Here is a 19,489-nt window from a genome sequence, read left to right as displayed (position 1 = left end):
TGTAGGGAAATGCTCTTTCAGTGAATAGTTTACGTAAAAAAAAACAACTTCAAGTTATTTCAGTCTTATTTAACGAACTTACAACAATATGTTACATTTTCATAGAATAAGCGAACTGAAAATCTTATAAATCTGTGTTTAGTGTAAAATTTAAAATTTCATTATGAAATTACCAAAGTGCACATTTTGTGGTCAACCAAAAGGATTAACTTTGATTATGAAATACCTTGTAAATGGTCAACTAGTCAGGAATCTACTAGTTAGGCTACTAATTGTATATTATATTATCCGTATATATCACATTGGGGAATTTACAGTAAATGTCAGATATATGACCAATGTATGTAGGTCATGCTTTCATTTATAGAACATTAAATTACATTAGTACGACAATTCTAAATATAATATTAAATAAAGTATAAGTTGGCGGTTATTATTACTGTAACAGAAACGCAAATAGAAAATAATCAAATAAAAAAATCTTATAAATAAAACATGAATTAATTACGATTAAACATCTTAACTAGATCTCACAAAGATTGTTTGAGGAAACGTAACAATCTCTCCATTACGATAAAGTGGAAGTTTTAGTAGATAGTAGTAACAGAGAAATCGCAAGCAAAACTCGAATATCAAAAGTATAATAATATAAGGAACAATATCAAGCTTGTAACAATCAATATTTATGTCTCGATTCTAATCAATTTAGTATAACTAAGTTTTTATTATACATTTAGGCAATATGTATCAGTCACAACAACGTTATAGCATTTTGATAACAGATTTGCTTAGTTAGAAGAAGAGTTTTCTATATTCATTACGTTTATGATTGTACTAAAAATCTACATTTGTAGATAGCAGTTTCAGTAACCGATCTCTTCAGTGTCTGCGATAAAATTCCATCGGCGAATTCCTACCCTAAATCACCAAGTGCGGCTCTCGTTCGGGCCAAGTTACACCCTGTACGTCGTACGATCGAATTAATGAAACTGTTATGCGTTCCAACCAACATTCTGGTAACAAATATCTAAGTTTACTAACTTCTACCGTAAAACTTGGTCTTATTGGAGATCGTTGGCCCATTGAATTCTCGACATCTTAACTAAAGAATCGGGGGAAGAAAAGTTCCCGAATCGTTCAAGTTCGAGTCTAGTTTACAAGTACTATCATGTAATCTAGTATCTAAAATTTTGGCCTTGACTTTATCACCCTTTGGTGCGACACTTTTATGATAAATACGAGAATGACTGCTACCGGAAGTACTACTCGACGAGTGACTATCGTGACCCACGTTTACTTCGGAATGGCTGTGTCTTAAGTCACTTCCGGATTTCTGATATCCAGAAGTGCCAGAGAGGATCCATTCGTGTCGCAAAGCCTCGTCGGGCGTCATCCTTCTCTTGGCGTTCCACCTACACGATTCAATTTTATTAACATTGCGACATTATAAAGACTAGCGACTTACTCAAGACACCTTGATATGAAGTCTATGAATAAAGGATCGTCGCAACGTAAAGCTATTGACAAATTCTTCGATCCTGGCTTACGTTTTCTGCCCTTTGAATTCGTGATGCATCTGGGGTTCCCTCGGGAGTCTGGTGAATAATAAAACATGTTAAAAGGTCACTTAAAACATACATTCGACTGCAGTTTATAAAAATTAGTTCGAAATCGTTTTTTCATTCACTTGAACTCGTATGATATTATTTGCTTTATAATAAGTCTAGAAATTAATCCATTATATTTTTTTTTTCTATCAAAATGAGGAAATATTGCCTGAAATTTATTTTAATTGTCTCATAATTAATTAAATAAACTAATTTGCCTGAAGGATTAAACAGAAAAAAATCCTTCATTCACTTTTGATTTAATGAAGTGAAAAAATTATGAAATCATGTTCTATTTATAGTTTATTAAATAGGTATAAACTGTATAACTGGTTAGTCATTTGAGAAATGTTTCTTTGATTAATAAGGAACAAATGCTCTACAGGATTATTAAAGAATCTGATGTTATTTGTTGTTCCTTTTGCTCTACTATCGTATGTATGGAAAGAGAAGATATTGAAAGAAATAAAATTGCAACATATGCTGAAGGATTTAAAATGTTCACAGGTTTGGGCAACATCATCTGATGAAAATAAGATTTCCATTTTATTTTCATATTCAATGAAATAAAATCCACATTTTTTATTCATGTGGGCATTCGGAATTTGTAACAATTCTTCACGACAGCGTGAGTTGAATCTGAATGGAAGAAAACACGCAGAAACGTTATTGTTACAAACAAAGAAACCTATTTGGACACTTAAACAATGTTCAAGTTTTTTTTTCAATTTTATCTTTAAGCATTTCGTATTTTTGGTTTATTTACTTTATTAAGACACGATTTTATTGCCAGTTGCAACAGTGGCACATCTGTTATTTCAATATTGGATTTCCTTATAGCAGAAGAATAAGTCATTATTCTATGCTACGCTTCCATAAAAAGGGAAACTTAATAAACGATTTTTTGAGTTGTGCCATTATTGCAGCTTACGACTGATATGTTTGTGAAACAATGCACTGGTTACGAAAAATCTAATAATGTTGTGATATAAAGGTGCCAGTGGAAGCTAAGTTGTTCGTAACAAATCTATTATTATTAACCAATAATATTTGCTAATTGTATGAATCGTATCTATCTCGTTACTGGGGTATAAAAATTCTGTGCAATATCGTAAATGAGATATCATTTTGGGCACCTAGAAATGTTGCCTGTTTAATTTTTTATCCGAAAGTTTACATCTGGCGTATAACACTGATAGTTGACTTTAGAACAGATAAACTTTGTTTGGCCGAGAGCATGTAGTTCTACTCCAACAATATTTTACTGGGATCACAGACGTATCCATATTTTAACAAGCCCTCATTAGTGGTTTAAGACCTCGTTTAAGCCTTTGTAATTGTGATATTGGAATGATCATTTCTATCCGTCTAGTATTTTTTCACTTTAAAAAAGCATAGAATAAAAATTGAAAACGCAACCCACAATACATTTGCAAAGCAAGTCGGCGTCGATATCCAGGTTTGCTTTGCAAATGTATTGTGGGCTGCATTTTCAATATCACTCGTGAAATACCCTGTATAAGTATTATTTCTTTTAATATACAAGGTGTATTAGTCATTGAAACCATATACAGTATGGAACAAAAGTATCAAATATTAACTGTAACTTTTTAATTTGACAATTTATGAAAAAATGTTTAATATATAAGTTGAATATCCTGCATCATCTGGTCTTTCTAGTTTGTTCCTATCTTCTTTTGTTTCGCTGCTATGGCAACCAAGTTTGGTTTTTTAAATAGCACCGATACATTTTTTGTATGATTTTCAAACAAGCGTATCTTTCTGTATTCATAAATACAGTTTTGCCATTATGAGGAAAAAGAATAAAATTAAAAAAAACAATGGTGATAAAATTAACTTACTAAGTAATAAAATGAAATATCAAGAATGTTGACAATTTTTGTTGAACGTTATGCATGATAATAAACCAAACAATTTTTATATTAAAATGTTTTTCATAATTTTTCAAATTAAAAAGTTAGAGCGATTATTTGATACTTTTGTTCCACTCGGTATAGCAGTAATTCTGTGAAAAACATCTTAACAGACTTGGAAAGGAATTTGAAAATTTGTTGTTCTTTTATTGAATGGGATTTAAGAGTTCTTGTGAATGTAGTTTTGTTATAACTTTCTCATTTCGAATTCAGTCTAATCTAAACTGTTATTTGACTAGTTTTCTGATTTCAGTTAATGACAATGATTCTGCCACAAAAAATGTTGTTCCACTTTCATACGCTCTTTAAAAAATGTTCTTGAAACAGCTATCGGAACAAATGAATAAATACTTAATTACCTAAAGTGCTGTGCACTTACCGAAAAACAACCGTTTCCTGGTGGCGGCGGCAACGAGCTCATCAGGTGGTGGTCCCAACACCTCCATGAGACACGCAAGTTGTTCAACTTCATTTTCACCGGGGAATAATGGATAGCCGGTATACAGCTCGGCTAATATACAACCTGTGGCAAGAGGAAAATCCGATAAGTGTTTTAATTGATTTCGTTCACATTTTAATCTTACCGAGACTCCACATGTCGATGGGAGTCCCATAAGTGAGTCCCAGTATTACTTCAGGAGATCGATAGAAACGTGACTGGATATAAGTGTAAACCCGCTGGTTTGTGTAACATGAACTTCCGAAGTCTATTACTTTTATCGAACTGCTTCCCCTTTGCTTTAATAGAACATTTTCCTGTAAAAAATTGATAAAAAAATGTTATTACCCCAACAAAATAGAAACGCGCTAAAAGCAAAGCGGTGTGTGTGGATGTGCGTATGTATGTACCTATGTATGTATGTATGTGTGTGTGTTTCCTAAATGTACTTTACTTTCGCTGGTGATATACTAATTTCGCTCTTGAATTATGCATGGAGTCTTCGGTTTTTCATTTTTTCTGGAATTTATACCCCATTTTGTTGTGTTCGGTAAGGGGAAAAGCGTCATCAAAATGTATGGAATAGTGAGCTGAAGATCGTATTATACTCTTTTTCACATATAAATGTCTGGTTTTTGATATTTACCCAAAGATATAATTCGCCCTGTTTAATATGCCAGACGCATAAAAAATTAATGGAAGGAAACGATTTAACCACTCTAATATAGCAACAATCAGGCAAAGTTATTCGATAGCATGATCGAACGCCAGGAGCTTAACAGGCAGATATTGCCTGCAACAGCGGCATAGCAACTTCCACAAAACTTTGTAAATTGGTTCCGTCAACGCTGTAGCAGAAGATTTACAGTCCACGGCATTTAAATAATATTTTTTTAAATTTATGACCAGACTAGTACAAGTTGCACGATTTATATTTTAATATTTTCCAGTGTCTAACTTATTTGATCCAATAGGATTTTAGAACGTTAGATTTACTGTAGTCGTAGAACCAACTAAAATTTAACGTAATTGTTAGTGTAGAATTATACAGTGCGTTCGTAAAGTTCAGAATAAATTCGATAAAATTGTAAGTATTAATTTCTGAGAAAAATCCTCGAAGAGGTCAACTTTGTTTTTTAAAATGCATGTACGTTATTTAAGTTGACAGCTTGTCGTCTCCTAATAATGACGTCATCAATAATTTTTTTAAATGACGACCCTCACTTTTTTCATCTTTTTCTGGTAGACCTTCTTAGTACTTAAACGACTAATGAAAAAAATTGATACCTTACATAACAATTTTTTTGAGAAAATGACAAATTTTACTTAAAAAATTTAACTTAATTTTTAATGTAAAAATTTTAATTGACCTCAAACAAAATCAAACAAACCTCTCAGGTTAACAATAAAATTTAACGCAAATGTTGAAATTGCCTCCCGCCAACTATTTGGTACTCACCGACACTTTGTACACTGCGCTCAATAATGTCAGGGCTTATTTGTTCCGAATTCTCTACCGAAAATCGTTCTAAATTGTTTGATCTATTAAAATAAACCTTCCATTGTAACTAAATCTATTGAAAAAAATTTAAGTTAAAAATTAAATTAAATTTTTTGAAGTAAAATTCGTCATTTTTTCAAAAAAATTGTTATGTAAGGTGTCCATTTTTTTCAGTGATCGTTTAGCTAGTACGAAGGCGTACCAGAAAAAAAATGGGGGTTATTTAAAAAAATTATTGATGACGTCATTATTAGGAGATGACAAGCTGTCAATATATGCAAAGTACTGAAGAGTATGCACTTTTTAAAAACAAAGTTGACCTGTTCAAGGATTTTCAACTGTACTACCATCATAACATACGAGTATTTTTACTAGATTAGCTACGTTATGTACCATGAGTAAATATTTTCATTCTTTGAAAAGTGAATTAAAAAATTAAATGTCAGGTTCTAATTTTTTTTGAGGAGATGCCAAGATGTTAGAAATAATTGGGTGCGATGTCAAAGAACGTAAGAACACGAATTAAAATATAAGGGAAAATTTTCTTGTTTAAAATTTCACGAGGGGGAATCCTAATCAGGAAGTAAATATGTTTAAAAATGTTAGCAGATAATTAAAAAAGATGTTGAAATCATTCAGTGTAGATTATTCAATGAAAAAAAATTTGTAGTTATGTATAAATGTTTCAAAATTATATAAGATGATTTATGAGAAATAATGAGACCGACAGAATTGAAAATGCAACCCACAATACATTTGGAATGTAAAGCTGGATATTGACGCAGTATTTCGCTGCAGTTAGTTCATTTATTTTTGAAATGTCAGTAATGTGAATGTTGGGTGTAAAACTGAAAATGTTTTGAATAAATTACGAATTTATGAATGTAGAGTTCTAAATAATTTGTAAAACCAATACATCAAACAAATTATTTTAACTAAAAAATATGTACAAAGTGATTAAAAAGAAAACAAATCAGAGCAGGAAGTTACAAATTATCGATCATGTCGTAGTGGAATTCTGTGCAAATAAGCGGTCAATGCATGGACGTAGACAAGTTGTGGTCTTAAACGCTGCTTATTAATAAATCATACCTCATGAGTTTTAGACGTTGGAATTATACCTAATAATTGTGCACTCTATTATTATTATCTGATAATAGGAAAAATTAATAAAATAAACAAGAGTAACATTCTATATTCGTAACAATGGGTAATTTACCAGCTTTATTGCCAAATGCGACGCCACTGGTAAGCAGATTTTTCGCTGACATATCAAAGAAACGTCGGTTTTACAACAACGGTGTTGATGTTAACCTTGAGTAAAAGTTTTCGATTTCGGCAAAGTTTACGGATGTTTCCTGTAATTGTAAGCAACAATTATCCCAAAATAAGTGGTAAAATAAGTTTTACCATTGAAGATAAATAATAAATTATTAATAATAATTAATTAATGATAGATTTTTCGAGAGGTAGACAACCAATAAAATGACTGTGCATAGCAAGTATCGATTAAGCCAGACAGACGTTTCGATAAAACAAAAGATAATTTGTTTTCTTGTTGATCTATAAGAATTTGGTGGATAAAAGAAGTAAGTACATTTCTAACGCATTTTAACATATTTTATAATATATCGGATATCATTTACTGCAAGGTTAAATTGTAGGTCATTTTTTTCTTTAAGCCGCTTCTGACAAACAAACTATTGAAATGTAGCTTATGTTAAAAATGTGTTTATCTTAATGAACAATGTATTTGTTGATAAAATGAGTCAAAGGATGTCTTAAGCTTGGATGACAAATACCAATTATAATTGATGAAACAAGAATTTTAATTGTTACAAACATGTTAGACAACCATGTGGACACTAGTTTGAAGTTAAACTTCTACCTAAATTATTTGTATGGAGAACAACCACGAACAAAAATTGAAATCAATTCTATTAACGGATGCGGCTTAGAGCAACATGAAAGTGGGGAAATTTTGCTGCAGTAATTTCAAATTCTCTTTCGAGGCTACATCCGAGGATAATCTCACTGTGAATTGTAGAGGGTCGTAGACAACACAGACGGTAGTACAAGATAAAATTACGCAAAAAAGTTTAACATATTTTCTGACAAACAACATGTTCGCCCTCTTTCTTTTCATTTTGTAAAACACACCTTTGTGGTTTGCCTTTAGTACTTGCAATTCTCAGCTAATGTGTACTGTTGCAATTTCCTGTTTCACACAGTAATTATTATCGTTTTAGGTGCTACACTTTTACTTTTCTTTGCCAAGTACAGTGTCCGTGCGATTCGCATTCCGGTTCACAACAAATTTTAACGGTACATGTCATAAGTGCGAGCAGGTGAGAAAGGTAGACATAAATATGATATCTGGAAAAATTTCAGTAGTAAAGTTTTGGATGTAAACATTTTTTCAATTTAAATATAAACAAATTAAGCATATGCGTCGACTGATAATTCCAGTTCTGAATAGGAAAGAATAATGTCCGAAGATGATAATCTCTGCGGAATCCAAGAAACGTTAAAAAGTTGCTGTAATGATTATAAGACTATGATTGTATTGCAAATAGTAAATTTCTAGTTTTGTAGGGAAGCTGATAAAAAAAACAGAATGTGTCGTAAAGATGCACGATAGAAGTGAAACTTTTGTATTACAGGAAAACATTGTAATTATTCATCAATCACTTTTAAATAGCTATTCACAACAAAATTGTATATTTTAATGAAGAAAATAAATTATAAACAACGATAACACTAAACAATATTGAAATGCGTAACTCATTGTTCATTTTTAAGCCTCCAAATTAAAGAGAGGACATTATCGGTAAATGCCGTGAGTGTGACAAAGACAGAAGTACCTATACACAATTTTAAGGAATGTTTGTATCGTATCAAACAGATTAACTTACATTTAAGTGAGATGGAAATATTGACGCAACCGTTGTGCGAGACACTTCTCCCACTCGACCCGACAGTGTTTACCCCCACCACTTTTCGTCACACAAAAAAGGTTGCCGATCAGAATTTCAAAACCATCCCATAAAAAGTTTCACTTTAAAATACATACTATTAAAAAATTGTTAACATGTAGTAATAAATGTATCTATGTATTTGGAAAAGGTAGATACAAAATAAATTTGCTTTGTAGTTCATCAATCGTCTTAAAAATTTAAAGGACATCTATGCCAAAAAGTGCCTTTTGTTCTCGCCGATTTCAAGCCTCGGCTGCGCCTCGGCCAGAAAACTCGGACGAAAAGGGTGTACTTTTTGGCCTCGATACACAAATAACTATTATTTTTCAGCTGATGCAGAACCAAACCAAAATATTTTTTTCATTTAGAATTTTAAACCACAATTTTCGTCAGATTTACAATTAAATTGAAAAACTTAGAGTTATTTTAAAAGTTTTGTTTTTATTTTACAGTTTTACCCTTTATTGACGGTTCTCTACAACAATTACATAGCGTGAAACACTAGCACCGACAACGGTCTAATTCAAGAATTGCTCACATTTTTAGAAGTATGTTTTCAACACATACAAAAAATTTCACTTGGTGTGAAGCGTTCAAGTGGTTAAAGTTTCGTAACAAAATTACGGTCTACGATAATTACAGCAGGTGCTACAACATAACACGCATCTGTTAACCTTAAATGTAAGACACAAAATTAGTTCACCATGGAAGTATATGTGTATGTGTGTTAATAACACGTTGAACGGAATAGTATTTTTGCACTTCCTAGTGCCACCGGTTAAAAGAATTAATAAATATTATTCCCGACTTGTATTTTTTAGCCTTGCTGTCGATACGATTCCATTATATTTTATTTCAAGATCAAAGTACAATACGCCTTACAGGGTCAAAAACCTCACAGACTGGATATAAATAAAGTCATCTTTAAGTTACGAAGAATAGTAATCTATTAAGCCGTCAGTCTGAATCAAAATTAATGTGGGCGTACGAAATTGACGGAAATTGCTGGATTTTTTCTTCTAAATAAAGTAACACTGAACTTGTCTCGCCATTGTCATCGCCTTGTCTCCGCCATCGCATGAAGCCTTTGTAATCCCCAACACTAATGCTAATTTGGGGATTCACCGACGAAATTAATTTCGTAATTTAGTGGCAGGCAGAGAGATCAACTCTAAAAGCACGCAATGTATAAAGCTTTCTTCAGTGCGTTGCGTCTACCTCATCTAATAACATCATGATGCAATTAATTCACAAGGTAAACTAAACTTAAGGGTGCGTTGGGTTCACTGTCAACATCGTTAAGCCTCCCCTAAAATATATTCAAGCTTTTATCTGCCTGATTGATGTTTATTTTGATGTAGCTCTAACTTTCAAATTATCGACGAGTTTCCACAAATTCGTCATAATTTCGTGGATTTCCAAATATTGATTGCACATATAAATTAGCGTTCGATGACAGTTTGATTGTTGTTTTAAAGTACTTTTCGTCGGAGCTTAGAACAACTTAGGTTCGGGGGTTGTGTGGCAGAAACTTTGTAGCGGATCCCCAACAGTTTTCGAAGATTCTGGAGTGATACCGTTTTAATGTCATCGTGAAAAACCGCTTGACAATTCAACTGCTCGTTAATAATTCGTTGTCGGGGAGTGACGACAAAGCAAAACTCCCAAAAACAATTTCACACAACAAGGTTTCGCAAAGCTTTGCGTGAAAGCGCGTCGATTTCATAAAAAGTCAATCTTTCATGTTACTTTGTTTACATTTTTGCCTTTACTGGTTTCTCCCGATAAATGGAGGAAACAAATTAGTTTTAAAATTTAATGAATTCGTATCAATTATTAACAGAGGCCATTACTTTCACCCGTGTTGCCATTAAAACCACTTCGAACTAGAACGTGATTTTGAACAACACTTCTCCATGTGAGTTTACTCACCAAAGTGCCTTCGGGGAGGAAGATTTTATCATTATTGTGCGGAGTATTTAATGTACACTTATATCTACAACTCCCCACAGATACCTATATTGCAAAATACATCGCCATCCGTTAAGTGAAAACAAACGTTAATAAACTAATTCAATTTTGTAATTTACATTTTACTGCACTGAGCCGTGGCTATGCGATAGGTGAAAATCCAATTTATTTTTTGCACTTTTGGAACGTGTGGCAATGACATTACAAAAGTTGCCAATTAAATACAAAATCCGTTTGGAATTTCAAATTCAAACAAATACATGTATCCTTGTACACCGATCGATTTAATCAATTTATAACAATTTTAGTAACAAGTTTAGGAGTACAAGGACAAGCCGTAGCCCGCTAATGTTCCTTTGACGTCATCACCGGGACAAGGTGACGTTTTACGGATGAATAGCTTCGTCACACAACAATGAGCAATGATTATGACGGTGTTTACGTCACACATTACAAGTTGTCATTACCCCTGCGACCTTTGTCTTTCTACAATAAACACACATCATTAACTTCTTGCCAAATAAGTTCATTAACCATAAAAAAGGTTATTTTCGTTTATGTTTGTAGAGGAACGGTTTTGGCGGCATTCAAGGCGAACTTTCACATTTCACATTTTTTATTTTTGTGTAAACGTATAAAATATTTATGATAAATACACATCGTGTTTGTAATAAATGGAAAAAAATGTACGGTGTAATAATTTTTTTTTAGGAAAGTAACGTAATTCCCGACAGTTTTATGATCGAGGTTACGGAGATTTTCCAACCAAAGCAACTCCTGAATACTAGAACTCTTTCAGAATAATGATCCGTAGACAAAGATTTTATTATTCTTCCATCGTTGTACAGCTTTTTGTACAAATTATATCAGACTTCGTGAAGGTTGAAAAAAAATTTAAAAGGTCTTAAGGAATCGTTTTTGCAATTGTACAGTGTAGTCATCCAAAAGGAATCGTTTTTTAAATGATTTTAACTACACCATACTGAGAAAAAAATCAGTGTAAAATATCATATACAAGGTGATCAACAAGAAAACAAATCACGACTGCTACCTCACATTTTGTTTTATCGAAGCGTCTGTCTTGGCTTGATCGTACACATATGTATATTTGCTATACACAGTCGTTTTATTGGTCGCCTATCTCTCCAAAAATCTAAAAAAAAATTCAAGGTTAGCAACAACACCGTTTCTTTAAAATTGACATTTCTCTACGCCTATGCATGGAACGCTTATGTGCATAGAATTTCGCCACGACATGACCGATAAATTTGCAACGCCTGCTCTGATTTGTTTTCTTTTTGCTCACTTTGTATTTTTGAGACAAAGCATATTTGCACAAAAAAGAAATATTCCAAAATATTCATTTTGCTAACATTTGAAACGCTGCTACGTAAGATTACACATTAAGCTACTACGAAAGTTCTCTTTAATGTAAGAATTAATGATACTGTGGTGTTAATGATGAAAATAGTCACTTAATAAATAATACATTAATAGTGATACCACATTTATAAAATTAATAAAGAAATTTGCCTCACTGTTATTTTTTTTACTTTAATAAATTACGTTTCAAGATTTCTTTTAATTTTCGCGAATTTCTAATTTATGTTTTATTTATGTTTGTTGAAAATTCGATAAAAAGTAGTGGAACGTAACGAAATAACTCCTTTTTACGACGACGTTTCTATCTTTCCAAAGATCCCAGTGGGAGAGATATGAAACGTCAGATATTTTGATTTATGGGGGATCGCCTCCAGAAAGAAAATAATAAGGTGAATTCGGTTGTTTTCATAAAAAAGATCGCAAAAATTTAAATCACTTACCGGTTTGAGGTCACAGTGTATGATATTTTCCTTCTGCAGTAGCCTCAGACATTTCAGCATAGAATTGGCGAACCTCCGGATTAAATTTAAACTAAATCCCTGGTAGCTGTTCTTCTTGATAAGTTCAAAGAGATTAAGGCTGAAATAAATTTTCATTGTGAGCTGAGAAAATCGAAAATATGTCTTGTGCAACAAAATTCCTGCGTTTTAATTAATACGCCCATTAAGTACTGTTATTGGAGGAGGTTATCAAAGTTTACAGCGCGACCAATTAATCTCGTTGCTTCTTCCCAGGTACTAAACATTATCATGTTCTTTCTTTTAAGTTCGAAGGAAATTGTTAACGGTAGTTGTCACGATCACAGAATGTTCGTTGTTGTTTTACAGGAAGTTTGAGGTTTGGTCGTGAATAAATTATCAGGTCTGTAATTGAGACATTTGCAGAAATGTCACCGAACAACGTTTATTTCATAAATTGTTCTTACGATTGAAATTTTGCGTAAATTTCACAAGTAGATGTGCAGTGAAAATACAAAAAAATAAAAAATAATTGAATTCATTATAAAAATAATAACGTGAAGGGTGTCTGTGATTACATTACGTTATTCAGCTGCTTAAACTTCACGTTCAACGAAGGTTTAAATTAGGGTGTTTTAGAGTAACAAGCATTTATGAATCCCATGCAATCGAGAATTGCACGACTTGATATCAAATTATGCATTTCAATTGGCAATTTGCTTCGATTCTCTGTTTCGTCTTAGCGCTTACAGATTCTCGGTAGATTCTCCTTGCAAAAGATTTTATTTGATATAAATTCGGTTTTACTGATTTATTCCTAACTTTCTCTCTTGTACTTTCATGAGATGTGTTCTGCAATAAATCTTACATTTTCATTACATACTTCTCGTTGATCCAAGCCCAATTTTTTTTCATTTTTATATCTAAATCTAGCAATTATTTGTTTCGCTTTCTGTTCCTCTCATTATCGTTCACTTATACTTTTATCTTTCCATAACTTTTTGTAGATATTATTATTAAACTACTTGTTTACATCTACGTTTCATTTGTATTTACGCATTATGTAAACTATTGTTATTGCCATGAGTCGTACTTCAAAGACTACACACTAAATTTATTATGTCCCTCGAGTGTAGTTTACTCCGTGGTATCATTATTTTACAAAACGTAGAGCTAGTGTTAATGGGAGCTTTCGCTACCTCATCAGGCTAAGGCAAAGAAACTCCAAAGTGACTGTTTTTCTCTCCACATTACAGTATTCGCATGCCGTCTGATAAAATATTTTCTCTACTTCATTTTCATTGCACCATTCGCAAGAAGAATGTTTTGTCACTCAAATTATATTAAAATTATTTCTTCAACAGCAACGTTGAGATTCTTAATGAAAAATTTAATTCATGATGCTGTTTTCCAATTGGGATAATCTTTTCCTGAACTGATATGACATATTTTTACAAAATTTGTGTCAGAATCTTGTCATATTTTCTCATATAGGCAGAAACTATATCTACCCGAGAATAATAATTCTTTCACTATAATTCACTATTGAGCTTGGTACACTTTCTACTATATAGAGTTTATCCTAAAATCATCGGACGAGCTCCGAATGGCGGATTCTTTGCAATAATCTGGGACAGATCATTTTCAACTGGAACGCTATTAAAGTTTCAAAGAAGGTTCCTTGTGTGAGGCTAATTATTGTGGTTTATTTAATTTATTGATCTTCATGGTTGTCACCATTAAGAGCGGTTTTTTTTGAGATTAATGAATTAATGAGCTTGAAGGTGCTCTGCCCCTAAGCCCATAAGAACGTTATCCAACGTTCTAACATACTGTCCCAAATAGCTTCAAATAATATGGGCGCAGATCCAAAAATTATCAAAAGAGAGTATCTCAGAGGAATGTTTTTTTAATAGAAACGTGTGACATTAGTGTCACCAGATCTATTTAAATTCGAGAGATTTCCCACTATTTCTGGGACACCTGTATAGTAATTAAAAGACAATCTAAAGTTTCTAAAGTTCTATTTTACCTCCATGTTCCCTAAGGAAATGGGAATGAAAGGATTGACAAATCGTGTTCGAAATAAGGTGAGATCTTGATTCCACCATCGTTAAAACATAAAGAAAAGAGGTTTTCAGAAAGGTGCTTTTGCGTCTGCTTCTGGAATTTATCATTTATCACGGTAACTTTTGTAAAAATGAAATGATTCAAAATTTTCCTTTTGAAAAAAATTTGTTCCAGACTTACTAATTTTGGTGCCAACTGATTTGTGTAATGTTCTTTTCTTCACTCTAACTCCTACTTCGTTCACGGTAACGTTTGGGAACATTTATTTTGAAGAATACTTTTCCAACCTGGAAGTCTTGTATGGTTCTCTCTACAGATATTTTATTGGTTTCTTTTTTTAAGTGAATAATGGCAAAACCCGATAATATGTCCTATCCCAAAAAAGGTGACAGAACGAACTGCGAAAATTAGAGGAATATCGCTGCTCGACGTTACCTACAAAGTGCTGACAAGAATAATTAGAAACAGGCTAAGCCTCTTTCATGATACTTTAATAGTACACCAAGGAGGAGTTAGGCAGGGCAGATTAACTACAGACCAGATTTTTACACTGAAGATGTTACAGAAGCAAAGCTATGAAGAAAACTTAAGTTTCCATATCTTGTTATGACTCAACAGGAAAAAATAAACTATAATTGAAGCAATGAAAAAATTAATGAGTCCGACACAAATGGCCCTGACAGACACACAGAACAAAATTTCAACAGAAGAGTATCACAAAATTTTGCAGCAAAAATTGGAGTTAGACAAGGGGATTCGCTATCAACAAACTGTGCTATTTAATACAGTTTTAGAAGCAGTTTTTAAAGATAGCAAAATTCAAATACAGGGTCATTATAAATTATTGTCCCATCGCAGTTGGCGTTGAAAACCCACACAAATTTGGGATGTGCCGCTAGCTTCGCAACGGTAGACAAACTAGTAGAAAAATTTACACTACCGCCAGCAGCGCTACCTATCGGCGATGCTAGTCTCACTCATGTTATAAAGCTTGCGGCACATTCAGCTACGTCACCAACGCCTACTGCGATGAGACAATCATTTATAATGACCCCGTATAAGGAATATACAACGGAAAACAACACGTATTAGGCATTCACGATCTGTTTGGGACCGAGTTGGCTATGCGAGACAGTACTAAGGCCGACGGTGGTATACGGGTGTGAAACTTGGGTGTTAACAAAAAAGAACGAGATAAAACTGGGCGCATGGAAAGGAAAATGCCGGGGAAAATATTTAAAGGAAAAAAAGTGAAGATGGAGACACAGTAGTATAGTAGGTACAACATATCAAAGCACAAAGGATAAGGTGGCTGGGACATATTGGTGGAATGCCAGAGTATAGACATTTGAAGAGATCCCTACTATAGGAAAAAGGACGAAAAATGAAGAAGAGAAGACCGAAGAAAATGGCTTGGGACAGTGACAGCTGATGTGAGAATGCTAGGCTAGGAAGAGAGCGTCACAGAACAGATCTCAGTGGAAAAAATTGTTAAGAAGAGTTCTGAGGACATGAATAACGTAATGTCATGAGCCTTGATGCTATTGCGCAGAATAGGTTTGTGCTACGTTTTGTTAGAAATATTCTCTTTGTTCATAATTATAATTTATCAACACGTATCAAAGTACTACTATCGATGATGCATTTAGAAATAAAAGTGAATATCATTCTTTTGTGAGTTACCAAGTATCATATTTTTCACAGAAAAGTAGTACATATGTCATTTTCACAAAATAAGATGGAAACAATTAAACTAGACACTTGCAAACTCTCTAATTACAACACGTCTGGAAGTCTCGGGAGAAAGATTAACTTGTTATGACAAGTTCCGAAGGGAATTTATGGGAAAACTAGTCATAATTTGTCTACAGTGTTTTGCAACGCTGTCAATCTCCGAAAACAATCCTGCCGAGTACTTAAGCTGATGAACATATTTCACTTACTGAATTTTTTAATTTTTTTTTGCAATTCTTCGACATAATCTGAAATCAAATAATTTTTTGTTCTGTTCTTATACGTTATACTCGGCGACGAAATTGTTTTCTCGTAATGTGTAATCTCCTACGGATTTTATACAATGAAGCAACTTCCATTCATCTTTGCCAATTTCAAATTTGTGAGTTTATTAGTTCTAATCAAAGACACGAAAACTGGTCCATTACAGTTTCGGTCCAGAAACTTTTTAATCACCCTGATTTACTTATACGTATTAAATAATAAAACAAACAGAAATGCGTTAACTTCGAGTTTAGCGTTTTAATAACGCGATTTGCAAACAGTGGTAATTTAAAGCTGTTTAAAATACCTGGAATTGTGGCAGTAAAATTTTTATGTGAACGTTTGATGAATCAGAAACGTTTCCCTTATCAGTTAAAAAAATTCGACTGTGGTGTGCGACTTTACGTATTTTTCCCAATTAAGATGGTATCGCAGGAACCTTGCTACATGCAAGCAACTTGAAAATGGCAAACGCTCACCTGAGTAATTCGAAGCTGATGCACAGATGGTTCCTAAAGTTGAAATACTCCAACATGTGAATGACGTTGTGATTGCCATCCTTGTCTTTCTTTCGGAGGTGGTCGAGTATGCGGACCTCCACCAGAGCAGGATGATGGAATCTCTTTTTGTTCCTGATGATCTTGATGGCGACGTGCTTGTTGGTCATGTGATCGAGCGCTCTGATGACTTGTCCGAAGCTACCCTTCCCGATAACTTCCAGAATTTCGTATCGGTAGCAGATGTGATCGTGCAGAACCTGAATAAATTATTACGAATTTACTGGGGTAATACAGTCACGCATATTACGGAAAATGATTATTAAAGGCAAAAGACGGTGCGGGACTGTTATGATTAAGCCGGGGATCGAAGCGCTGGGAACTGAATTAAACCGATGATAAATGCCTTTAATAAATTCCATGATGAATTGTCTGGTTTCATAGTTACACCGGAGACGTCGCTAATTTAATTCGAAAATGTTTTGATGGAGATTTCAGTGCCTTACCTTGATGTAGCTACCACTTTCGTCGTCGTAGCCGCAGTTCTGCGAGCCTCCTGGTTCGCCATGAATTTTGCACGCGTTCACACCCAGATACCAAATCTTCGAGTACTTCTCTATTTCGTTCTTTTCGAACTCTGTCAAGCGGTTTCCGTACAACTTGAGAGCGTCTGCAATATCAGAGGGGATTTTATTCCACCAAATATGAATGCTTCCGGAAGAGAAACGCCAGTCATATCGACCGACTGAAATTTTGGATCTCATAAATTCCTGATAACTAATCGAAATTTTATTAAAACGATGAGGATCACAGCAAATATTCAAACAATTTATCAAACGCAAAACTGACTGTTTACCCACGCCGGTTCAAAACTCCGGCATGTGCGTGTCCTGAATGTTAAAATAAGTAGCTACAATAAAAAATATTTTGGATCATTTCCCCCAATTGAGGTGGTTTCTCTATTACTTTTTCAAACTTGTACGTTTATTATTAGAGATTTATGGCTATATTACAGTAATCATAATACACTTTGGAGGCCGTTAAATTTTGAACAAATAACGTACATAAAGCACAAGTTTGTCTTCAATGTAGATTATTATTAGGTATTACGAACCACAACATAATTTAGTTTCAATTGCTATTGATCTATACACTTTACTACATCTCTTATGGCAAAATATAGTAAAACAAAAAGTAGAAATACGTATAGTAGATTATAGTTATCATTGAGAGTAGAAGTGAGCCTTTTTGTGCAGAGTCCAGAGATTGAAGACCGAGACGAATTCGAGGTCGCAACTGGGCGAAGCACAAAAAGACTTTCTACTCTGAATGATATACATATACGATTTTATCTTCAAGCGGATCACAAAAAACAATCGGATATGAACTCATTTATTTTCTTTTGCTGCAGGCTTTTTTATAATTTACAATTTAATTATTAAATACTTCGTGTAATTATTGATAAGTAATATGTAGTAAGACATGCTTTAAATGACCTTACATTTGACTTGGCCGAGTCGCCTGTGGACATTTCAACTCCTAGGAGTTGAAGCTACTTCAACCGTTTCTATAGAGATACACAATGGCGAGATTTTCGACAGGCTTGAAATAAAGATTATTTATGAACAAATAGTCTCATTACTCTCGGTTGCTCTAAAATTTGGTTGATGCTTGTCATTATGAGTTAAAATTATACACTTAATTTCGTTTTGTGTTGTTCATAAACAAATATACAAATTTACCTCTGATACTGTTAAATTTATTGCAAACCTGTGACTTTTTTGAAGTGGCCAATACTTTAGGTGGAAACGTTATTGTGACAATTTTTCGGGATTCTCACGAAGTGATTTGAGTAAGTCGTGTGGAGAGAGTAGAACAGAGAAGTACTTTAAATATATTTCCAAATTTGCGCGATGCTATTTTAAAAAAGAGAAAATAGAAATATGTGTTACGTTCTATCAGAACAATGCTCTGGTTCACAAAAGCTTCATTTCTGTAGCTACTATCCATAATATTGGAACAACTCTCTTATTGCCCAGGTGTAGTTCCTGCACATTCTAAAAATTAAAAAAGCAATTTCCAAAACGGTGAATCAGTGATGACAGAGATAAGTGTGTGACACGAGGTACAAACAAAAGAATTTTTTAAATTTGATCACAGCATTTCAGTATCTTTATGCCAGGTGTATTAGTGTCTTAAAGGACTATGTTGAGAAATAAATTGTCTAAATTTTCCTAATGTTTTTATTACGTTAGGGTCAATAAATGCTGACCCGTATATTACTTTTATCTTGACAAAAAGATTAAAGACTAGATTTTCTAAAACCACAATTCTATTTTTAAATCATCTTCTGTTATCGTCTAAATGCAAATCTGTAAATCAGTACATGATTTTTTTAGTTTTAAAAGAATTAAAGCCGATACCTATTAACATTGATACATTTTTAATATATTTTTTTAAACTTAAAATATTTGTCGATTTATTTTTTTATAAAAATTTAGTTATAGTTTAATTTTTCCATATAAACTATTATTTTATAGGAAACAATTTAATATTTCTTGTGAGAAAATTGTGGATTTACGGAACGAGAACTCCATTAATTTACACAAATCCCGAGCTCAAAACTGCAACTCCGGCCTAACTTTAAACAAGA

The 19,489-nt window shown here is 33.2% G+C and overlaps 1 protein-coding gene across 3 annotated transcripts in view; it reads right to left on the bottom strand.

Annotated features, from left to right (window-relative positions):
- Positions 1-48: 48 nt before the first annotated feature.
- The window catches only part of Dyrk2 (Dual-specificity tyrosine phosphorylation-regulated kinase 2), a 59,735-nt gene continuing 40,294 nt past the window's right edge, over positions 49-19,489 (bottom strand). For all 3 annotated transcript variants that reach the window (XM_069048664.1, XM_069048663.1, XM_069048662.1), the window contains exons 4-10: positions 17,343-17,506; positions 16,819-17,096; positions 12,254-12,392; positions 4,126-4,297; positions 3,921-4,064; positions 1,466-1,595; positions 49-1,412 (exon numbers count right to left, since the gene is read on the bottom strand). In XM_069048664.1, the coding sequence (XP_068904765.1) occupies positions 1,103-1,412; positions 1,466-1,595; positions 3,921-4,064; positions 4,126-4,297; positions 12,254-12,392; positions 16,819-17,096; positions 17,343-17,506 (1,337 nt within the window). In that variant the 3' untranslated portion in view covers positions 49-1,102. The remainder of the gene's footprint in view (positions 1,413-1,465; positions 1,596-3,920; positions 4,065-4,125; positions 4,298-12,253; positions 12,393-16,818; positions 17,097-17,342; positions 17,507-19,489) is intronic.

The sequence above is a fragment of the Tenebrio molitor genome, chromosome 5 (assembly GCF_963966145.1).
Source record: "Tenebrio molitor chromosome 5, icTenMoli1.1, whole genome shotgun sequence".
In the NCBI taxonomy this organism is placed as follows: Eukaryota; Metazoa; Arthropoda; class Insecta; order Coleoptera; family Tenebrionidae; genus Tenebrio; species Tenebrio molitor.
The sequence above is the reverse complement of the archived record's forward strand: the minus strand, read 5'-3'. Positions and strand labels throughout refer to the sequence as shown.